This window comes from Polyergus mexicanus, unplaced genomic scaffold (assembly GCF_030449975.1).
Source record: "Polyergus mexicanus isolate NDT 795.1 unplaced genomic scaffold, iyPolMexi1.0 SCAF_3, whole genome shotgun sequence".
Taxonomy (NCBI): domain Eukaryota; kingdom Metazoa; phylum Arthropoda; class Insecta; order Hymenoptera; family Formicidae; genus Polyergus; species Polyergus mexicanus.
The window spans coordinates 10,311,210-10,336,755 of record NW_027223323.1 but is presented as its reverse complement, the minus strand read 5'-3'; the positions used below and the strand labels follow the sequence as shown (position 1 = coordinate 10,336,755).

At 38.7% G+C, this 25,546-nt stretch overlaps 1 protein-coding gene across 5 annotated transcripts in view; it reads left to right on the top strand.

Annotated features, from left to right (window-relative positions):
• The window catches only part of LOC138931904 (colorectal mutant cancer protein), a 53,711-nt gene that overhangs the window by 14,940 nt on the left and 13,225 nt on the right, over positions 1 to 25,546 (top strand). For 3 of the 5 annotated variants that reach the window (XM_070293158.1, XM_070293157.1, XM_070293161.1), the window contains exons 3-4: positions 3,691 to 3,914; positions 4,614 to 4,750. In XM_070293158.1, coding sequence (XP_070149259.1) covers positions 3,691 to 3,914; positions 4,614 to 4,750 — 361 coding nt within the window. Of the gene's footprint in view, positions 1 to 3,690; positions 3,915 to 4,613; positions 4,751 to 15,554; positions 15,709 to 23,372; positions 24,858 to 25,546 lie in introns of those variants that run through there. The other 2 variants (XM_070293159.1, XM_070293160.1) reach the window with 2 other exon arrangements.

Genomic DNA, 25,546 nt, shown 5'->3' with positions numbered 1-25,546 from the left:
ATTCAGCAAGGTTTAAATAAAAGGTAACTTATTAATTTAATTAATACATATGTTATTTAATTTTAAATAAGGATTTAATTGAAAAATATTATTTTATTTTAAACTATTGATTCAAAAGTATTAATTTCAATAAAACAAACAATGTCGCTTAATTTACTATATTTGATTTTAGATTTCTTACAATATTTGAAACAAAAGAATTAATAATAGCAGCATGTTTACATCCAAAATTTAAGTTAAACTGGTTAACCGGAGAAAAAAGAAAACGTGCTGAAAATTACTTGGAGGATTTATTGGGAATCCGATCAACTGAAAATTCTTCAAAAGCTGGAAAATCTGACGATCACGATGATTTTTTCATTTTTGAGCAAAAAACGGTGCAAAATGAATCTGAACAAGAAGAATTGCAACGGTTTTTAAAATCAAATAATTGTAATATAGAAATGTTAAACGACTATCCAAAACTTAAAAAACTTTTTATTAAATATAATACAGCTCTACCAAGCAGTGTATCTGTAGAAAAAATGTTTAGCATCGGTGGCTCTGTATTAACACCACAAAGAGGGCATTTAAATGATGATACTATGGAGCAACAAATTTTATTAAAAATTAATAAAGAATTTCGATAAAATTTAATCATTTATTTTGTAATAAACCTTGAATGAAATCTTGCTTACAATTTTTTAAAAGTTTTTCTTATGCAAAATAATTTATTAGTTTGTATTGTAAAAAAGTAACGGAAATTGTAACGACTCGTTACTTTTTAGCAACTGTAACGGTAACGAGTTACTTTTTAAAATTGGTAACGAGTAACGGTAACGAGTTACTTTTTGGAAAAAATAACGGTAACGGTAACGAGTTACTTTTATAAAGTAACTTTCCCAACCCTGAAAACATGAAAGAAATTAATTTTTAGTATTCATAAAAAAAAATCATTAATTTTTTATACTGCTAGATTAAAGAGAGGGCCCTTAAAGGATTTCAAAATACATTAAATAATTGTAATCTAACTTTAATCTAAGTTAACTATTCGGTCGATAGAACTCGCTGGCATAATATCGTGTTCGTCAATTGCGTGAAACGCTCGAGTGCAACGCCCGCAAGTATCAATTAAACTTCCGATGCAGCCTCCGTTACAGGACAAACGTTTATATAGCCGGAAGCGAGCTCGCGCCAACGACTATATACGTAATCCATTAATATCGCACGCGATGGACGTCGCGGCGGCGCGCGAGGAGGGGGCGTAATTAATGCGTGACGTTTAATTCGCAATGGTCGTCCCTAAACCGGCGACGCCATTGTTTCGACGATGAGGATGATAGAGATGGATACCTCCGAGCTTCTGACCTCAGCATTCGCACTCATAATCGACGTTTCATTACGTATATGATATTCGTATGAAGTACACAACTCGAATTTTAAAAACACATTTATAATTTTTAATCTTTAATATTTGATAAATTATATCAATTATTATATTCTATATCTATAATTTTGAAACTCAGATTATATAATAACAGGATGTCTATTCCTTGGAAAAATATGGAAAATTGAAATTTTCAGCAATTTCTTTTGTACCTGAAAAAATCGGGGAATTTTATTGGAACTCGAGAAATTAAAAAAAAAAAAAAAAAAAAAAAAAAAATCTTTAATAATTTTGCACCAAAAAAATCGTTGAAAATATTTTCTTTACCTAGAATTCTGAATAAAAGATATCTGAAAGATCAGGAAATTCATTTATAAGATTTCAATAGACACTTTGAATATATATAAATAATTTGCGATTTTATAATTTTCAAAATCGTGTGCGAATCGGCTGCAATTTTTATGTCTAGACGCGCGAAGGACGAGATCGAGGCTGATTTAACGATTTTCCGGGGATAACTCAACGTGGCGGGGCACACAGACGGCTCTGTAGCTGATGAATCTTTAATTTTGTCCTGTCGACCTAGCGCCACTGGATGGCAACGGAACGAACGGTCCGTCGCGGATTCTCTCTCAGCCGTTGGTTCGGGTGACGCGAATCGCGCTGCTCCTCGCTCGCTGCGTCGCGACGCGACCGATAATCAAGAGTGACGGGCCTGCTCTCGTCCTTCCAATCGGTTAGACAATTATTTTGAGCATCGTAATGGACGGAGGAGCGATCGCGCGGATGATATGACAAGCGCCAGCGGCCGTCCCTTTTAATTAAATAAATGTCGACGGTATCGTTAAAATGAGAGAGCGCCTTAGAGAAGGCTCCTCCGGAGATAGAGCGATCTCGTCGTAGATCCGTTTGCTGTGTATACGTCGATGATCGAATGATATTGTACATAATGGATTATTAAAATATATACTCTCCTTCGCGGATATATTGGGTGATTGCATAAGTTCGTGCCCGATTTAAATATAAACTTCAATAGATTATATTTTAGAGATAACACTTTTATTAATCAATTATATAGTCTCCATTCTTTTCTACAATGGTTTTCCAACCATCTATAAGCTTGTCGATTCCATTTTTGAAAAAAGAACTTGGTTTTTCTTGAAAAAAGTTTGTAAGGTGGTTTTCGACAGCTTCCTCGGAATTGAGATTCTTGCCATTTAAACTATTCTGCAAAGACCGAAACAGATAAAAATCTGAAGGCGCGATATCTGGAGAATATGGCGGGTGCTGCAGAATTTCCCATTGCAACTCCTGCAGTTTTCCTGCAGCTTATTCCTTTCAGTCAGGAGATGCGGCACCCACGTATCAAGCTTGGAAATGTATCCAAGCTTTTTTAAATGACGAAAAGCGGTTGAATTATCGATGTTCAGCCTCTCAGCAATATCCTCAGTTGTAATCCTTGGGTTTCTTTCCACTAAGGCATGTACAATGTCATCATCAATGCCAAAAGGCCGTCCAGAGCGGGGTTGAGCCTCCATGTTGAAATCACCATTTCGAAATCTGCCAAACCACTTTTTGACTGTTCGGAGAGCAGGAGCGCGGTCCAAATAAACGCTTTGAATATTTTTTTGTGCAATCCCAACACTCACGCCTTTCCGAAATTCATATAGCATTACATGCCGCAAATGCACCTTTCGTTCTCCATTTTTAATGATTTCTCTTATGCACAAATGGACTTATCTGAACAATGTCTGACGCTAAATTGACATAAGACAACATCATCTATTCGGTGTAAGCAACAATTACCACACGAAAACAATAGAACTCCGCCATGCAGTAACTTAATGCCATCTATGAAAATCGGGCACGAACTTATGCAATCGTCCAATATATTGTATCGGTGAGACAATTGTATACACGGCGAACGCCGCGGTTCCTTTCCAGTTTTAACTGTTTCGTGCCTCATTTTCCCGTGGCCATGCCTCGGTTTGATGTATGAATTATTCACGAGATGAATTATTCATTAGGAAGATGGTACTTAGTCTTCGTAATACACATTTCGCTTAACATGCGACGATTTGTTGTTTGCGATTCGCGTTAAACGATCGAAACACTCGACGCGGTCACGAAGAATTTCTTCAAACGTCATCGACGTACATATAGTTTCGATGAAACGAGATTATCATTCGGTGGTAATTATTTAATTCAGTAATCAAATTCTATTCTCTATTCTCGATTCATATTTTATAACTCGCGCTCGCATTCCTCGCGACGACACGTTGGACGAAGCATATTTTTAATGACCTTGTCTTGTGAACTTTCAGCCAGGATTTATTAACGGTATGCCGAGAATTGAATCTCGAGAATTCGGTGGAGGAATTGATGAGGGAATTGGGCGCGGACGAGCAGGGTCGCATTTCCTATCAAGAGTTCCTTAGGCGACGACTGGCCCTCAGACCGGAAATCGAGGCGCTCAGGGCCGGCAAACGACGGAGCAGTCCGCATCACACGCCGGAATACTTGCCCACAAGCAGCGACAACAGCCTCGGTAAGAATTAGGTATCGTTGAAACTCATCTCTCGCGACCTTCCCGTTTGCGATAATAAATCTCTCGGCGCGCGAAGAGAACGGAAATTTCTTGCGAGAAGTAACAAGTACCATTTATATATCCTCTCGCTCTCTCGCTCTCTAGGAATGTAAATGTCACGCTTTCTTATCACGATATACGAAGTACCGTGGAATATTCCGTAACGGATATTATTTCGCAACCTGTATCTGGCGTATGTCGCGGGGAGCACGCGAACGAGCGCGCTATTTGCTCGAGATTGATGATCGATGAAACAATGAATGCGGGATGATCGCGAAAACACGTGGATACGATATCGCGTGATCGATGAATAAATTGGAAATGGCAACCTGGGATATTGCACCAGGCGTTTCCATTTCTCGCGTATGTCGAACGTCGCCGGTAGACGTAAGTTCTCGTTACGCGACATTGAACGAATGCGACTCGAGAGAAAGAGATAAAATGTCTAATTGTGTCTTGACTTTATCGCGATGAACATTTTTGGCACTATTAGATGTAAATGATAGAGGTTTCGAGCATTTCCTTATCCTTTTCTTTATTTGTCGTCAAAAGATCTCGGAAGACCGTATCCGTTAAGTCACTTTGATCTTGTTTGCTCATATTTCTTGATGCTAAATGAAAGACTTTGCCGTACTGATGCGCGCGTAATTTCTATTTCAGGAACCGTGTCGGGACGACATGAAAGTTGGGAATTCGACAGCGGCGCCCGTGATTTGTCGCCGGAACCTCATAGCCTTCAGAAGCTGGTGGAAGCGGCCGCCGGTGGAACCGGAAACATGCTGGATCTCGCGAATAAGGTAAGTCGCGACGATTTATCTCTCTCGTTGAAACGACTATAGATATTTGCAAGATTGGGAACGTTACTCTATAAAAGTAACGCGTTACCGTTACCGTCACTTGGAAAGTAACGATTCGTTACTTTCTCGTTATGTGTTTGTTTTTTGTAATACTAAAATAAGCTATTAGATTATAAAATTATTTAATAATCAATATTAAGTGTAATAATCTATGTTACAATTAAAAACTCTAAATTAGTCTCCATATAGCATGCGTTTTTTATATTAAATTTATTTAACGATTCTAATTTTTTATGTTAATATCTTTACTTTTTAATACACTTATCTTTATAGGAATTTAAATTGTAATTTACAAATTTCAATTTTGTCGAAAATTTTTATCAAACATTGTTTTTAAATATCGATAAGAGAAATATTGATATTATTAGGTGTACAACTTTGCTTCCGCCGTTTTCCTATAGATGGCTTTAGCGGTAAGTAGTGGTCGAAATAAATAGATCATAGACGTCATGCGATAAACTTGGGCGTCTGTCAACATAACCCCATAGAAACATTAGTCGATTTGTGTCCGCGTCATAAAGTTATTCTCGATTGAAAATGTCAGTTTACGAGCCAAATTCTCGTCATTTGCGGAAGGTTTTAATTTTCTGCTTCAATATGAAGAAATCTGCGGCTGAGACTCATCGAATGCTCTCAAATACTTATGGTGAATACGCTATTAGTGAAAGAACGTGTCGTGAGTGGTTTGAACGCTTCAAGAACGGTGATTTTCACGTCGAAGCGCGGCATAGCGGTGGAAGCGAGAAGGTTTTCGAAGATGCAGAATTGGAGGCATTACTTAATGAAGACTCGAGTCAAAGTCAAAAGAATTGGCACGATCATTGGGAGTGGACAATACTTTGAATCATAAATGTATAACCAGTTTTTTACAATAAAGCCTCGAATTTCGGGAAAAAAAAAACGGCGGAAGCAAAGTTGTACACCTAATATTAAGAGTGTATTCCAATATTCGCTATCAGTATCGTAAAATCTATAATTTACGTTACTATAGATTTTCCGTACTGGCAGTGACTATCGGAATGCAGCCTATGATAGAAGGCTACAAAGTATTTTTCAAAAAATACATCTATTGAATAGATATAAGATAATAAAGAATCAAAAAATAACGATAAAAGTAACGGCTAATTCGTTGCCGTTACTGTAAAAATGTAACGACGTTATCGTTACCGTTACAAAAAGTAACGATCGTTACCGAAAAAAAGTAACTGTAACGGTACCGACGTTACAAGTAACGCGTTACTTCCCAACCCTGGATATTTGTATCTTTGGTACCGATCAGTCTTCTCTCACAGTAGTGGATTCATTGCATATTTTGTACACCAGTCAATTAATTTCTATGCAAACACAATCATCTCTTATGTTTATTATAAATTCTGATGGAATTTATTATAATTGCGCGTGTCAATGGAAAAAAATGTGCGAGACGCTAAAGATCGCTAAGGGAAGTGCCGACAATATTCGAAGATATTCGAATCTGAAGGAAAATTGTATAGCGAGCGATAAAAAAACTTTGAGATACTCCCTGCTTGTTGAAAAGTCAACGAGACTCAATTATCCAAGGTAAATTGTCTTTGCATACCGATAATCCTCGGCTTGAGCGCACGTTCGCTTAACTCCTCCGTCTCTCTATCATTTCCTCGCTTCGTATCTCAGGGTTCGCGCCTGGGAATTTCTTTGTCAGCCGCAATTAACCACCGATACCACCGAGGTACGGTATGCCATCGAGGAAGATGGCAAGACGTGCAATTTCTGTACATTCCCTGCTTTTCCCCGTCCAATGGGGGCAGGTTCGGTATCGAATTACGAGACGTAGATTAACGCCGTATGTCTCGCATATATGTTCCCTTTTCGAGTTTATCTCGTTATAAGATATATTCGATTGAATTTAAAAGATTTTTAAAATACTCTCTAATCAAGTAAATGTTAACTTGGGCATTGGACAATTCAATTTCGATTTAATTTTTCGCGTTTATGTTCAAGACGCATTTTTATAATATATTTCCTCTCTCGCGAGCTCTCACTTTCGAATTGCTATAACGACGAAATTTCCGTGTCTCGGGTGGTGAATTTTCAGGGATGATTCGCGATTGCTCGATAACCGCGAGGTTCCAGTCTCGTTTTAAGTGCCACGGCAGAGAAAAGGGAAATACGAACGGACCGACCGAATTCCGAAGTTATCGCGATTTCTCAAGAGAGAAAACCTTCATTCCCGCGTTTCGAGGAACGGGAACAGGGGAAGATGGTTCGAGGAAATAAAAAAAGAAGCGCGCGCTTCGTTTACTGTGCCTATAAATAATCATTATTACGCTCTGCGTTACGGCATCGGAAGAGCGAGAAGAAGCTGCAGTAGCGGATTTTCACTGCTCCGAGAATGTTACGTTTCATGCGCAAAGAGAGCGCGGGAACTTGTTTAAAGAATTTATCGGGATGCTATTTTACGAAACGGACAGATACGTAGAGAGAAACAGTATCTTATATTTTAGTGATGCGTAGCTCTATCGACGCATTTTTTAAGAATAAATATTTCATTCAACGCGCGCGCGGGCGCGTTTGGATTTTACGAGAAACTTGGCCGACTAACTCGTCCAGCTTGATATTTTTTCTTTCCTTTTAGCATCCTTGCCTAAAGCGCGCAGAGGAAGCTTTCGCGTTACGATGCCTTACGACGTCGGGAGAACGTCTGTTTTCCGGGAAAACGCAAATATGCAGCGCCTTAGATTCTCCTTAGATTCGACTATGCAGCGAGCAGTTTTCTCGCCATGTAACGCGAATTTCCATAGAAATGGAATATAGGAATCAGACAAGAGGAGAAAGAGAAAGATATATATATATATATATATAAAGGGAGTTGACGCCGCTTTGTCACTCCTGCGTGGAAATTATTAGAGATGATTTATAGCGCTAATATTGTAACGCGACAGATATTCGGATACGTACAAGATTAATCCGTGTCTCTCTCTCTCTCTCTCTCTTTTTACCGAGTGAGATAGTTGGTAGAGATTCAGACTGTATTTTGTGGAAAAGTGCAAATTATCCCAGACGTCTGCAAGATATGGTATATCTCATGCATGAGTTATTATTATTATACAAAGGATTATCTCCTTTGTATAATATACATTGTATTATATACATATATATATATATATATATATATATGTATCTTTCTCTGCGTGCTGTGTGTTACTAAAGCAAGAGTAAAGTGCTACTGGGGTGAAATAAAATAATACAGCGTTGAAGTGGTACTATATAAGAAGACCTTTTAAGAGAAAACCTTAAGAAAACTTGAGGGAACCTATTTTTTAAGAATATTAGTAAGAGTAAAGGAATAATAATCTTACGCAACCGCGTTTAGATTCCTGTCAGGATTGGAAACGTTACTCTATAAAAGTAACGCGTTACCGTTACCGTTATTTTTTGTAAAAAGTAACTCGTTACCGTTACTCGTTACTAATTTTAAAAAGTAACGCGTTACCGTTACTTGGAAAGCAACGATTCGTTACTTTTTCGTTATGTTTTTGTTTTTTGTAATGCTAAAATAAGCTATTAGATTATAAAATTATTTAATAATCAATATTAAATGTAATAATCTATGTTACAATTAAAAACTTTAAATTAGTCTCTATATAGCAAGCGTTTTTTTTATATTTATCTTATTTAATGATTCTAATTTTTTATGTTAATATCTTTACTTTTTAATACACTTATCTTTATAAGAATTTAAATTGTAATTTGCAAATTTCAATTTTGTCGAAAATTTTTATCAAACATTGTTTTTAAATATTGATAAGAGAAATATTGATATTATTAAGAGTGTATTCCAATATTCATTGCCAGTATTATAAAATCTATAATTTACGTTACTATAGATTTTCAGTACTGGCAGTGACTATCGGAATGCAGCCTATGATAGAAGGTTACAAAATATTTTTCAAAAAATACATCTATCTATTGAATAGATATATAAGATAATAAAGAACCGAAAAATAACGATAATAGTAACGGCTAATTCGTTACCGTTACTCTAAAAATGTAACGACGTTACCGTTACCGTTACAAACAGAAAAAAGTAACGATCGTTACCGAAAAAAAGTAACTGTAACGGTAACGACGTTACAAGTAACGCGTTACTTCTCAACCCTGATTCCTGTCCACCCTTATCTCATTGTGGCGAAAAGTATAAAATTTCACCGTGACAATTTTACGACCGGCCGTTGTGCAATATCCAGAGATGCCGTTAACATTCTCTAATTGTAACAAAGTGCTCGTAAAAAGGAAAAAGAAAGCGGGGCGACGTCGACAGACGGAAGGATAGATTATTATCAGAGCGTGTAAAGAAAGATGCGGGACCAAAGTCGGCGACCTCATAAAAATGAAGCCGGATAGATGCGAAGGGACTCCCCCCCCCCCCCCCCGCACAATGTAATAACGATCGCGCAATAAGATTTCGTAATTTTTCCCTCGAACAATTGACCTGCGCGAGCGATCCGAGCGCACGATAATCCGTCTCGTCTCGAGCGATGGGAAATATCGTCCTGCCGAGGACGATGTTTTTCTAGAACGGCCGATCGTTATTTTCCATTGCGACGCGCATATCCTTTTTCCCGAGGATATTTACTTCCGTCCTCGCCGACGTCGAGCCGCGAGAATTTCATACCTCCTCGTCGTCTCCTTCTCGTCGAAGTCTCCCTATGAATTCTCTCGTGATAGTGCTCGCGTGACGCAATAAACGCTACGCCGTAATAGTACCGTATAAGACGGGTCGAAATTGCGTCAACAGGTGCGAGGTGGATTTTGCGAAGAGAAAAATTTAGAGATCTCTCTGGAAAATTCATTTTTCGGATAAGAATGATGGAAAAGAATACCAGGGTTGGGAAAGTTACTTTATAAAAGTAACTCGTTACCGTTACCGTTATTTTTTCTAAAAAGTAACTCGTTACCGTTACTCGTTACTAATTTTAAAAAGTAACTCGTTACCGTTACAGTTACTAAAAAGTAACGAGTCGTTACAATTTCCGTTACTTTTTTACAATACAAACTAATAAATTATTTTGCATAAGAAAAACTTTTAAAAAATTGTAAGCAAGATTTCATTCAAGGTTTATTACAAAATAAATGATTAAATTTTATCGAAATTCTTTATTAATTTTTAATAAAATTTGTTGCTCCATAGTATCATCATTTAAATGCCCTATTTGTGGTGTTAATACAGAGCCACCGATGCTAAACATTCTTTCTACAGATGCACTGCTTGGCAGAGCTGTATTATATTTAATAAAAAGTTTTTTAAGTTTTGGATAGTCGTTTAACATTTCTATATTACAATTATTTGATTTTAAAAACCGTTGCAATTCTTCTTGTTCAGATTCATTTTGCACCGTTTTTTGCTCAAAAATGAAAAAATCATCGTGATCGTCAGATTTTCCAGCTTTTGAAGAATTTTCAGTTGATCGCATTCCCAATAAATCCTCCAAGTAATTTTCAGCACGTTTTCTTTTTTCTCCGGTTAACCAGTTTAACTTAAATTTTGGATGTAAACATGCTGCTATTATTAATTCTTTTGTTTCAAATATTGTAAGAAATCTAAAATCAAATATAGTAAATTAAGCGACATTGTTTGTTTTATTGAAATTAATACTTTTGAATCAATAGTTTAAAATAAAATAATATTTTTCAATTAAATCCTTATTTAAAATTAAATAACATATGTATTAATCAAATTAATAAGTTACCTTTTATTTAAACCTTGCTGAATAGCTTCAACTAATGAATGGCAATCTATAAGGTCAGATTTATTGAGATTTTCTAATTTTCGTTGCAAGGTACTTAGAACTGGTAGTAAATGAGAGCTCTGCTTTTCCGAAAAGATAAAGCTCTCATTGGATATCGCGCGTCGCGTCATCGCACTGGTCTGCAAGAGCCATAAGTTGATCAATCACATTCAAGCATTTTTACAACATAATAAGAATGCTAATTGGGCGATTTGCTTACGGCTTTACGGTTAAGATAAAAATTTCATCACGCACAATAGCAAGAATAATATGTTAAATAAATCAAAAAATTTGAAAAAAGTAACGATAAAAGTAACTGTTAAATTCGTTACTCGTTACCGAAAAATGTAACGAAGTTACTTGTTCCGTTACAAATAAAATTTGTAACGCCATTACCGTTACAGTTACCGAAAAAAAGTAACTGTAACGGTAACGGCGTTACAAGTAACGCGTTACTTCCCAACCCTGAAGAATACATATATCAATTAATAACCGAAATCTGGAGAACTATATTTTGCGATCTTTACTTGTTACATATTACGCAATTCTGTTCCAAATTTTTACAGTACGGACGAAGAGACGGGAAAATTTTACGGTACATATTACGTGAAAAATACACTCTTTTATATGTATTGTAAAGCTGGAATATAATGACATTAAAATATTGATTACTAGAAAAATTGCTCGCGCATCAAAAATATTTGAATAATCACAATACTTCTTTATAAAATATAATACTTATGTAATATTATGTTGAATAAAAATATCATGTGATTTTTTTCCCTTATATATATATATACATATATATATATATATTAGTACATATATATTACACGATTACAAAAAAAATTATATATTCTATAATTTTTACTCTAATATTTTCTCCGCGTATCAGATGTATCCGTGAGATTGTTAAAATATTCGTGCGCAGAAAACTATGCTGCCAATTATGCCAAGCATCTCGTTCGCCATATCGTGCAAAGTATTTCTCGGATATCACGCTCCGTTTGGCGTGTTGACATCCATAATCGCGTGGCTCGCGTAAACGCGAACAGCTAAAATGTGGCCCGAGATATTGATAATCGACGGGTTCCTGTTCCACCGAATACGAGGGCGAAGACGGACACTTAGACGGCAATGCCTTGGGACTGCGAAGCCGCGGCAAACCCTCTTTACGGGAAGCCATCGTCGTCGTCGTCGCCATCCGACCCTCCTCCCTTTCTCCATCTCCCCTTCTCGCGAAAGGAACGTCGCGCGTTAATCGAGAAATTAGCGAAGTTAATTAAGAAGCCGCACCCAGACGGTCCCCATAATTACACTAATACAATCGCGCAGCGTTTTTGCGCTCTCACTTTCGGTCCATCTTTTCTCCCCCCCCCTCCCCCCTCCCGCATTTTTATCTTCGTCTCTCTTTGATCATCTCATTTCGCTCTCATAGTAATTCGCATACAAGGTGTCTACTCCCTAGAAGAAACATGGAAAACGTGGAATTCTCGCGGAATTTTATTACAAGTCAAAGAATTTTTTTTTAAATTCTTTTTTTGATAATTTTGTTCTTATATTGTAAGCAGTCTGATAACCTGATAAGTTTATAAACCGAATTATGAATTATGTATTTATATAATTATGAATATATATATATACATGTCATTGTTTTATATATTCAATGTCTTAACGAAATATTGAATATGCAGTAAATATTTTTTATTGTAATTTTTAGTGATAAAAAAATGAAAATGTTAAGTGAAAAATGCTCATCTTACGAAACTTAAGTGGCTCTGTGTTTTTCCTTCGTATAAGTGAAAAGCATAGAATAAAGTCTTATTTTAGAGAATTGCGCGAAAAAATCTTTAAAATATTCTCTTTATCTGAAATTTTGAATAAAAATACTTGAAAGATCAGAGAATTTTCAGGAAATTTTCTTTTACGAGATTTGAGTAGACACCCTAGTATATAAAGGTGCGAAGAGTCGCGTACATTTAATCGCAATATATTTATTTTCTTAGATTCGAATTTTACGATTATATCATTATATTTTCGCCGACGATTGATGACTTTTGCAGACACGAGACTGCACGATAAGATGGTTTGTCGCGGATGCGAGCGTGAAACATAGTCGTAAGTACGAACGATACCGCAACGGGACGTTTTTCCCCGCGTAATACGACGTGCGTTCTAACGAGTTACACGAAAAAAGAAAACCCCGGAGAGGAGGTGCTTGCGGTGATCTAATAATTTCTGCTTAAGTGTCGCTATTCGGTTTAACCGCTATACGGTAATCTCCTCGCGACTCGTAGTCCGCGCGCCCGTAATAGTCACGTTCTCTCCTACCCCGTGATTATGCCAGCCGCGAGTTCTTGTCGCTTCTCACCTTAAAGGCCATCAGTTCTCAAGACTTAATGCATGTGTTTTATCTTAACCGTTCCATCTCGAATCGTCTCGACGAACAAACAAAGCTTGCGCGGTTTCCGCTGTCTCGGAGCGACCCGCAATCGATACGGCGGGTTTATCGTTGAATACGGTATTCGTGTTTGCCTATCCAACGCAGAGATGAAAAAACTGGAAACAAAAGCGGAAATATATACGATATTCATTTTTTATGTATGTATTTATAAGGGATAGCTACCCAGACAGCACAAAACATCCTCAGGATCATCCTGAATATGTCCAGGACCGTTCAGGACATTTGTAGGATGTTTTAAGATATATTATTATAAATATATTTATAAAAATTTAATATGCATACATAATTATTTTTAGTTGTGTCGGCTATTTAATATAATTTAGAAATCTTAAGTATTATAATAAGTATTAATGTCCTATAAATGTCCACTGGATAACCCCTGGATGTCTGTAGGATATATCTGCCCTGTCTATTATATTGGATGTCTTTTGGATTTCCAGAGGACATATACATGTGCAATTAATTGTTAACATTAATTTCGTTTAATATTAATAATTGAATTTGATGCGCACATTTTCATATATCCAAAATTATTATTTATTTAATATTTCATGAGAAATGTTACTATTCGCAACATTCCAAAAACTTTACAAACAATAGTATTCAACCGCTAGTTCGTTTGTTTACCGCTATGCGACACGCGAACTCGTATTTGAGATTTGGTCATGAGAATTATATAAAGCTTGCAAAGAGCAACTGACAGGAAATTACAAATGTAATTATTTTCTATCAGTTCAATTTCTGATGCAATCCCAACATGGGGAATTCAGATATTGGATTGTTTAGAAAATATTACACAACTCAAACCCGGGAGCCAAACCTAAAATATTCATGTACAGCACAAAAGCCTCAAATATTAAAGAACGGTGAACTATTTTTAATATTAGATTTTTAATATTGGCAGTAAATAACAAAACATAATTTTAATTTATATTGAAATTTTAAAATTTGTTCCTTGAAACATACGAAAAATATCCCTAACATATCCTATAAAAATCCTTAGGATGTTCCACAGGATCTCCCTGGATTCTCTAGAGGTTAATATATGGCTATCATTTATTCTTCCTCAGGACATCCAGAGGAGATCTGAGGATTACAATGGGATATCCTGAGGATATCCTACATGTATGTTCTGGATGTCCTTTGGACGTCCTAAGGACATCCTTGTGCTGTCTGGGTATGTATAGAAAGTTATCTATATACGTATATATATATATATATATATCGCTAATAGATATTTTATTAAACACCTTCTGGGGTAGCATCGCTCCTTAAGCACTGTGTTAAATTTACAATAGAAAGTACAATAGTCACGCAAGAAAATTCTTATTTTCTTATTTTTAAGAGGACAAAGGAGAATGAGAGAAAAAGAGAGAGAGAGAGAGAGAGAGAGAAATTAAATCGATATAGATATCTACAATAGAATGATCAAGTACAATAAAATGGGAAACGCGAGATGTAGATGAACTTGCATATCCTATATTATAATTTAATGATCCAATTAAGAGACTTAAGACTTAATGAAAAGTTTCAATTATCGATAATAATTATCACAATGATACGTTACAATAAAACGGTACATATATATATACAAGTCGTGGGCGATGAGTGGCTTAGAGCGTTGAGTCGCGGGCTGACAAGTGCCACGTCCCAGGTTCGATTCCGCTCGGATCTCATCCCACCATGTACCTCTTTATAGAAGAGAAGGAGGAATGACAGAGAAGGAAAGAAGGATAAAAAGGAGGGGGAATAGGAAGGAGACAAAAAGAGGGTTAGGAGTTAGGAACAAGGGAGAAGAGCGAAAAGAGAAAAGATAGGAAAGCTATGTGTGTGTAGAAGTGTTAGAGATAAGAGCATAAGGATGAAGGAGCAAAGGGGAAGAGCAAGAGAGAGGGAAAAGAAAAGCGGTGTAGTAAAGCGTTGTGTAAAGCGTTAGGTTAGGTGTAGGAGCGTTAGTTGTAAGAGCGGAAGTGTAAGAAAATGAAATATATTTGTAAAGTGAAAGAGTATAAAATTGCAACCCCATTGGGGAATCAATAAAGACATACATACATATATACAAGTCGTTTGATGACAAGACGGTGATCTTTGTAGATGCTTCCAATAATGAAAAAAAAAAGAGGGTTTTCGAATAAGATGACGAGTTTATCAGAGATTCCTCTCATCTAACGTCGGTGACATACAATTTGTATTTAAGCTTCTCTCCACAAAGTTAACCGGGTCTCGCGCGGCGCTTAACGCGTTAAACGGGGACGGGTCAGCGGGCGCTTTATTACCCACCCTCTTTCTTTCGCGAAACTTGCGGCAACTGCATTACCGTGCCACGTACAATAGCACGGTATCGTGCACCGTAAACGAGTGCGTTGCGGGGATAGATAACTGCAGAGCTGCCGGTGCCGGAGAGCTTTCGGTGCAACGAGCCGGATCGGCGGAGCTCGGTGGCTCTCGGTCGCCCTCGGCCCCGGCGCCTCCTCAAACACCTTCGGGGTGTATAGGAGAGAACCGTACGGTAGTCCGGTTCAGTCTGTCACTGAACGTCTTGGCGATCGCTCGCTTCGGAATCCGCTCTTCCCGGATTCGCCGATTCGTCGATTCGCGAATGAGTTGGCCACGCGAACAGTGATCGTGCGTTAAATTCTCGATATCGAGATTACAGGATATCTCGCGTAAGATACTACCCTCGCAGGACACTCCTCCGACAATGACAAGCTCTCGACTCGCGTGATTCTCTCTCGACGGGAAACGTCGATCCGAGTATCGCCCGATCTTGTCACCTCGTTTGTAAGATCGACAGAGGTGTGGGAGGGATCGGTATAATTTTGCGAGGCGGCAAGTTTGAGGGAGAATTTATTTTTCTAGACCACGAGAATTATACCGTAGTTATCTTGCGGGATTGACCTCGTAAGAACAATCGATGCGAAAGCAATTGCGGGGCTAACGCGAATCGCGCCAGCGATTGTATCGAGCGTTATCATCCTTCCTATATACGTCGGTGTATAATAGATACATACGAGTTTTTTTCTTCCGTAATTGACTCCTGGCAAAGAACTTTTTCCGCCGCAGCGCATTCTGGTTCGTCATACCTTTATGTAAAGCTACACCGGCCTTCTTTACGAAAGAGATTCCTATAAATCGCGCCCGTATATTAACTCCCTCAGAATCGATCTTCTTTACGTAACCCTCCGCGCTACTCGACGAGAATGTCAATCGAGAAAAAAAAAAGATAAAACTAAAAAGTTTACGGAAGCGCGTTCACGGAGAGACTTTTACGACGACCAAAATCCCGCAACGCGGTAATCGTAACCCTTACGGTGTCCCACCCGCGGAGGGGGCGCGAGATTTACGAGCGACCGGACGGCCGACCGACCGGAGTTGAGTAGTCACGTGCGTAAGTTCGCCGGTTTAATTAGATGATAGGAAATCACGATTAATGGTACTGCCGTACTAATGAAACGCGGCCATTACTCAGCGCGAGCGTTGACTCACGTCAAAGGGCGCGACAATTTGCATCGAGTAATTACGTCGCATTAGTGTATCGTGTATATTGCTGTCTCTCTCGTGCGCGAAAGAATTTTCATATATAATTCAAATATAAGAATGAAGCTCTATATCGAATTTTATCGGACGCGATTGTTAGTATGATCGAAGCCGTGTATATAAGGGGTGGTTCGAGAGATTATAATATATTTCTTGCGTGCGCGTAAATTTTAGCGTGTGTTAATGACCGTTCCTCCATTTCTTTCTAAAGTAATTGAGATTGACCTTGGCAAGAGTAAAAGTCTGCCGCGATAGAGGCCTGTATTATGGCTAATGCATCGCTCGCTTTTCCGCGCGTTTTCCCTTTTGCTTTTGCTGGCACGCTGCCAAAAGGGCGAGAGGACCGGTTTCGAAGAAGGGGGGAAAACAATGCAATTCATTTAACTTCCATTAAATCCGTTCGCCACCCAGTATGTACGCCGGCGCCTTCCGTCCGTCTGTGCGTCCGTCCGACTAGAATAGGCCCTCGACTACTAGGAGATACCAGAGGCTGTGTGCACGAAACTCTCCCGAAAGCTTCCTTCCCGTTCGCGTCATTATTCCAGCATCGATCAGTACTCTCAGTGCATTCGTCTCTTGGATGCAGCGGCTGCTCTCAGATATATTACCACGACGCGACTGAGAAATTTACTAAAGTCGGATAACTGAAATTTAACGATCGAGAGTTTACCGTAAACCAATATTACGCGACAGATGAATCGTATATTTTTCGCTATACGTGTCGGATATGATTAAAGGACTATACAAAGTATCACTTTTGCTTATTACCGCTGAATAATAATTTTTTTTTTCACTTCTTTTTTATATTAATCTTTTTCTTTTCTACAAAAATATTCAAACTTCATAGAATTATTTGATAATTTTTGAATAAATGGACAATAAAAATAAAGAGCTCTTTTATAAACTAAGCTTCAGAGGAGAAAATAAATTACGGAATCATATCTTTTTAATTAATATTAGATAAATTCTACTTTTGTAGAATTTGAATCTAAAGCTTGATTATGAAAATATGTAACGCGTTTAAAGACAGAGGCAGATGGCGAAAAACGATGAATATCCTTGATATTTTCATATGCACCTCACATATATGTTATTAGATAATATATGAAAATTAATTAAAGCCTGCGGTAACGACTTTCTCACAAGAAGATAAAATATTTTGATATTGATCGCGGACGATAAAACGCCATTCGGCGCGTATACGTGCGTAGATGTACCCGCAGAGATAGGCGACCTGTTCTCTGTTTTTGCCGCATGTTGCCGAGCAATGCGCGCGATGACACATTTACGCCCGCGACGAGTGTCTAAATCGCAACGGTTCGCCTCTTACACGATATGTAATGGCTCAAACCTGCGGTTACGTATCGCCGAACGATAAATTACTTGTCGTACATTTATTCGTATCGAGAGATACTGTCAATCGTCCTTCGATGGGATATCCATCTCGTTCGTGGTAATCGGGAAAGGAATTATCGTAAACAATTACGGAGAAAAAGAGTACGCTTTACAGATAACTATACACGAAAAAATAACGAATCGCATATAGGCTTCGAAAATATCACAGACCTGTGGGTGTCCCGATCCATTTTATTCGAGACTTCTCGTTCCACCCCTTCGAAATTACTGTCGCCGAAAACGCGTGCGTGACGTGTTTCGCGAATGTGCACCTTGACCCTCGACACGTGAACGTGATCGCGTTCTGGCCACTGTTAAATTGGTCGCACGTGCCATTAATAATCGGCCCTAAACGCCGTTCACGCGCACGGAATTTTCGCTGTGACTTGCGCACAGCGGGAGTTTTTCTCCCTTTTTCTTTTTTTCTTTTTTATTAAGAGAGTATAATCGAACCTTGCCAGACGCGGCGAGAGATTTCAGGGATCGGTAACGAGTTTAACAAACTAGTTTCCTCGCGAGGCATCGCCCTTTCTCCATCCGCGAGAAAGAGAGACAGCTCTCTCGTTTTCGCATACATACATGCGCTTCTTCTCCTCCTTCTCGTTTCCTTCGAGAAAAAAAAAAAGTTAGGCAAAAGGAAAGGCAAAAGTGCGCTACGGGAGAGACGGAAATTGGGAGATTCAATGAGACAGACAAGAGAGAGAGAGAGAGAAACCTTCTCTCCTCCTTAACTCTTTGAGATAGGGTTTTTGCAATCTGTTCGCGAAAGAGGCTTCTCGCGAAACTACGCGAGCATCGCGCAATTAAAGAAAGACCGTTTCTTGTCGAGCCCTCGCTCGAAAGAAAAGGACTACTTAAGCGGTAACGATAAATTCGATAGTGTACGCTCGCGTATTCGAATCGGTTATACGCTCGCCTCTCGCGGAGAGAGGAGCGACAGTTTGTTTTATCCGCCTATGCTAAAAAGGAGAAAAAAAATTTGCACTGTCGTGTATATTGAAATCGCGCAAATAAAATCCACATATAAAATTCACAGAGATAATCATGCATTGCGCGTTAATAACGCGCAAAAAAAATTAAATTATCTCGTTCATATCCAGATTTGCACAAACGCGCGGTATTGTTTGTTATCGTTCCTTTACGAAGATCGCGGTTTTTCTTAATCGTACATTTTTCGCGACGATAAATTAATAAAATACGCGTAGATATATTGGCCGGCATTTAATTACTGACAATCCATGACGCGCAGCCGATTCGCACGCGCGCGAATTCATCCGCGTATATATATATATACGTCATTGTGCACGTGCCATAGCATGTCACATAGACCATGTACTATATATGATAAACCAATATAGGCATTATATAGGATAATGTGTGAAAACTTCTTTTTTTGAGTCATATGGGAGGATGGGACCCGAGCGGAATCGAACCTGGAATCTTTCGATTACCAGCCTGCGACTCTACGCCCGGCGCCACGCATTGCCCTCGTAGACCATGTACTAATTACTCGTATAATATCCGCCCGTCGCTGTCCCTTTGCGCCAACCCTTGCTGCGACCTATGACCCGTATGCGTGCGTGAATCACGCGGCGATTACGCGCTTTTTCTGTCCCCTTCTCATTGATTTTCAATTCGTCAGCAGTGCGACATTTTTATTCTCGTCTTTATATTCTTTTGCTCCATATTTCAAATGAAAAGAATCATTTAGTTCAAATAGTTTTGTTTAAAAATAAAACTCGAGGAAAAATGAATAATAAATTACAAATACACAAAGAAATTAGTAGGTATTAATGAAATAGTAATATATATATATACAATATATTTAATCAATTTATCAATTAATTATTTTAATCGATTTATTTGAAGTATCTCGGAAAATATATATATTTCTAGTTTATAAAATCAATTAAATATCTTGAATAGAATTTTAATTAATATATTATTTTGTCCATTTCTGTTGTACACCTATAAAATCTCGAAAATAAGAATTGATACGTTGTATAAATATTTTTCTCCGTCCTTTCATATCTATATTTAATTTTTTATCCTCATTCCTCCCCGAGTTTTAATATCGTTCTTAATTTCGCGAAGTTTGCGTGCCGCGGACGTCGTTCAGCACACTGCATTTTAAATTAGATCATCTTTTTATACTAGATAAACTCGCAACACTTGAACGGGTTAACGCGTCTATATATCGAGGGTTAGTTAAACTCATCCTCTACGTGTATTACGCATCTGCGATACCGCTGATCAGCCGCAATTAGCGTCGTCGCCGTTCCGTTCTCCTAAATTCAAGCGATCTTCTCGGCGTGCCGCTTCGAGCAATTAACTCGTTTAATTAATGAAGTCGCACAATTGATAAAAGCAGCTACTCCGCGACTCGTTACGCGTTCTACGGAATTTCGGAATTTCATCGTGATGATTTTTTTATTTCCGCGCGAGCCTGCGTGATAAGAACGTGTCTGCAAGCACGTATCGTATATCCGCGCTTATCCCATATTATTTTTTCTCTATTCTCTTTAGAATCTTGGATATGTATATATCTATTTGCGATACAATTATTTGGGATTCAAGATATCGTTGTACGAAATTATTAATCTATTATTAGTGTTTTTTTTTCTTTTCAGAAATATAAAATTTATTTCTTGTTGTTTTTGTTTGATAATTTACTTACCAATTTATTAATGAGATGTAAACCAAGCTACGTAGGTCTCTGCAGCATTGAATTAATGATTGGAAAGTTTGTTCGTGAATGTTGCACACGTTGCGGTTGTCACAATGTGCGCGCAACGTGGGCTCGAATAATTAAATAATAATTAAAGACTTTGTAGACCAAGGAGACGTTAGCGATTACTTAAGGCCAATGAAAACTCGATAACGCACTTCGCGAATCCTTGTGGGTGTCGCGAGGACAAACAAGCGCGCGTGGGCAGCGGATGATTTATTAAATTCTCGTTTCTCTCGACGGTGTTTTTAGAAAGATCGTATATTCGACGCCCACACTGTTTCGAGTTATGTATCTTACACGCTTTCTTTAATTCTTTTGGGATTCAAACTTTCCTAAATAATTTAATGTTGTTCTACGAGAGATAAAAATACGTACAAGTCTTTTGAAAAATTTTTATCGTGCCAACTGATGAGCGCAAACTTAGAACAGGGGATCGTTTACTTCATCCCTAGAAACTCGCTCAAGTTTAATGAGCTCCGGCGCGAACAAAGGATTAATCGAGCCCGCGACGATCTCGTCGGCGCGTTTCTTGCAAATGCGGGAATTAAGGGCGGGGTTTCGTTATTTAGCCAGTCTTATCTCATCCGCGAGGCCAGCGATCGCAAACGCGAGCTATCCCGGCCGCGAGCCGGAAATTTACGCAACATGTCGAAATTAGGTTGCCGCCACCCGAGCGAGAAGGGGTTGTTTTCCGAAGCTTCCCCGCGACTCTCTCGCCAGCTCTCGTCCGAAGGAAGGAATGTTTTCTCGTTGGCCCAGTATCGCTCGGGAAGATACGTAACATAAACGTATCGCGTGGTCACGTCCACGCCAAAGTCTTGTACACGAAAGGGGGAAAAAGTTCGCATCGATCGCTGCTGCGGAAATATAGTTTCCGTGACGAGTAGATAAATCGCATTCAAATTTTAATGCGACACGAGCCGCCATATACGCGTTTTAAAAAACGCTGAATATTTTACATATTTTTTGACGGACGACGTTTGATTTGGTTTTTTTTTTATCCCCCCGAGAAAATTTGTAATCTTTCAAAAAAATAATTATCTGATCCCTTCGTCTCTCCTTTTCTCCCGTTCTTTCTCTTTGAAATATTTTTTCATGCTTTCGTGGAACCATTAATGAATAATTAACGAATCGCCCTCGTGTCGCGGCGAGCTCGTTAAACGTTTAAAAAAAAAATGCCGAGCGGGAGATTCCGGCCAGAGTGAAGTCGATGGAACCTTTTTCGCGAATTCGTTAATCGCTACAATCTTCGTAAAACCTTTGAATTAGACGAAATCAGGGTTGGGAAAGTTACTTTATAAAAGTAACTCGTTACCGTAATTTTTGTAAAAAGTAACTCGTTACCGTTACTCGTTACTAATTTTAAAAAGTAACTCGTTACCGTTACAGTTACTAAAAAATAACGAGTCGTTACAATTTCCGTTACTTTTTTACAATACAAACTAATAAATTATTTTGCATAAGAAAAACATTTAAAAAATTGTAAGCAAGATTTCATTCAAGGTTTATTACAAAATAAATGATTAAATTTTATCGAAATTCTTTATTAAATTTTAATAAAATTTGTTGCTCCATAGTATCATCATTTAAATGCCCTCTTTGTAGTGTTAATACAGAGCCACCGATGCTAAACATTCTTTCTACAGATGCACTGCTTGGTAGAGCTGTATTATATTTAATAAAAAGTTTTTTAAGTTTTGGATAGTCGTTTAACATTTCTATATTACAATTATTTGATTTTAAAAACCGTTGCAATTCTTCTTATTCAGATTCATTTTGCACCGTTTTTTGCTCAAAAATGAAAAAATCATCGTGATCGTCAGATTTTCCAGCTTTTGAAGAATTTTCAGTTGATCGGATTCCCAATAAATCCTCCAAGTAATTTTCAGCACGTTTTCTTTTTTCTCCGGTCAACCAGTTTAACTTAAATTTTGGATGTAAACATGCTGCTATTATTAATTCTTTTGTTTCAAATATTGTAAGAAATCTAAAATCAAATATAGTAAATTAAGCGACATTGTTTGTTTTATTGAAATTAATACTTTTGAATCAATAGTTTAAAATAAAATAATATTTTTCAATTAAATCCTTATTTAAAATTAAATAACATATGTATTAATCAAATTAATAAGTTACCTTTTATTTAAACCTTGCTGAATAGCTTCAACTAATGAATGGCAATCTATAAGGTCAGATTTATTGAGATTTTCTAATTTTCGTTGCAAGGTACTTAGAACTGGTAGTAAATGAGAGCTCTGCTTTTCCGAAAAGATAAAGCTCTCATTGGATATCGCGCGTCGCATCATCGCACTGGTCTGCAAGAGCCATAAGTTGATCAATCACATTCAAGCATTTTTACAACATTTTAAGAATGCTAATTGGTCGATTTGCTTACGGCTTTACGGTTAAGATAAAAATTTCATCACGCACAATAGCAAGAATAATATGTTAAATAAATCAAAAAATTTGAAAAAAGTAACGATAAAAGTAACTGTTAAATTCGTTACTCGTTACCGAAAAATGTAACGAAGTTACTTTTTCCGTTACAAATAAAATTTGTAACGCCATTACCGTTACAGTTACCGAAAAAAAGTAACTGTAACGGTAACGGCGTTACAAGTAACGCGTTACTTCCCAACCCTGGACGAAATATGCTACAAATGTTAGAAATGAGAAAAAAGCGCATATCATTAATCTATATATATGCACGCGCGCTTTTTAATTTAAAAACTCGATTCTGTGAATTTTTCCAACGCAAATTTAATCGACGATTATTATTTATCCCGCACTATAATCATGCAACTTTGATCAGATATAGTATTTCGGAAACGAGTATCGATTTGAACGTCGGTTAACATCGTTAGACCATGCGCAAAGCTGTACCATGGACTAGGAAGCGAGGAATGCTCGAAAAATATATGTAGTATAGAGAGTCGAAAATAGAAGTCGATCAATACCATGTGCGAAATGTTGTAGCATCTATGTTGCCGGCATTGTTACGCGTGGCGTATCTATTCTATCGAATTCTGTTCGCGACTTGTGTTCGGTTCACTTCCCCAAACATGGTAAACGAGACCCATTCTGTCGTTTTATTCGTAGAAAGAATCTCTTCGTATGTCTCTCTGTCTCTCTTGATTCGAAAATATTTTATTCACGCGCATACATTCGCGAATGTAGAACGAACATATGGTACAGGTAACGCGTTGTTACACATACTCGTATGAAACGTCCGCGTCGGATACGCGAATTTGCCGCATTAACTCGCGAAACGGTGCGCATCCAGCAGCGCGTACCTCCGTTATACTCGTCGACCTCGTCGTCGTCGGCACCATCCTCGGATAAACAAAGCGTTCGTTAAACATTATTTCCTCCTCGCGTATCCAGGCAGCCGGCTAGCCAGCCGACCGGTGGTGAATCCCGCTATAAAATTTCATCGAGCGAGTTCGGGAAGTCGCTCTCGCGCGCCGGGATTACCGCAACATCCGCTGCGCGGTCTCAGATGGGCGTGCTATAAGCGGAAAGGAATAAATCGATCGAAAATAAATTAAACGAAAATCTCGACGAGAAGAAGAAGAAGAAGAAATTGGCGGCGACTCTTCATCGATCGTGCGCGCGATCGGCGATCCGTGACGGTCCCGATCGCGATCGATCGAGATTACATCGGGCGGAACGGCGGAGGATGCCGCCTTCCTAAGGTGTAGTCGGGTCGCCGCCAGCAGCTGACAGCTCTCGGAATTCAACGTGGCGGGCTTCGCGGTAGCCGTAAACAATGGCTCGGCGGAGCCGCGCTACTACGTGGATCACCTGCACCGGCAGCAGCAGCAGCAGCAGCAGCACCACGCGCAGCTGCAGCAGTCTCAACTCCAGCATCATCAGCAGCATCAACAAACGCGCTATCCGGTGCAGATGTTTTCCGGCCACGTGTCAGCCTTGGCCTCGAAGGAGGCTGTGCTGGAGCCGCCGCCGCGTCGCGGCGACCTCGTTTATGTGCACTGCGCGACCGCGGAGGACGAGGAAGCCGTCGAGGACGAGGAGGAAGAGCCTCGGGGACTCATCAGATCTAGGTCGTGGCTCTGTTGCCCCGCTGATCGCCGATCGGATAAGACCGTGCCCATACAGGTCAAGGCCAATAACAAGGATAAGCAAAATGCAGTAAGTTTCTCCGGCCGAATCTCGGATTTTATTCTTCGCGATCTAAAAGGGGAATGAGGGAGAGGATAAAAGAAGCGATAAGAAAAATAGAGCTCAAATCCATATCGTAACATTTAAAAATTTACGATTTATATTTCTAGAATTTTTTTAATATTTATATATATTGCTCGAGATTCCGATAATTCGTCGAACGACGTGGATCTCCTTAAAAATTTTCTAACCGTCGAGCTGTCGCGTCGCTCTCCTCGTATTTATCGCGAAAACGCGCCGGATTCGGCGACTGATTTATCACCTGCCGATCGAAGCTGACTTCTTGCCACGTCTCACATTCACGTGATGTCTCGAAGCTGGCATGCGCCGCACAGGAAAACCTGTCAACGACTCGATAAGGCGGACGGACTTTTCAGGCTTCCGCGGCTTTACAATCGGGCGCGAGCGCCACGATAAATTACCGCAGCCGGGGCCGTCAGTCATACAGGAACGAAAACACAAAAGAACTTTTACTCGATAAATTGAACACGTCAGTTATAATGAGAGAGCTGGCGCGGACAAATCCGACAGCGGCTTTGCCTATTCGCGGATAATGAATTTCGCGAAGCTCTTCGTCGTGATTGTCCGCAATCAATACTCACGCCGGAAATTCTATATCAGCTTTACTATGGCCAGGAAAAGTTTTAAATTATTTTTAT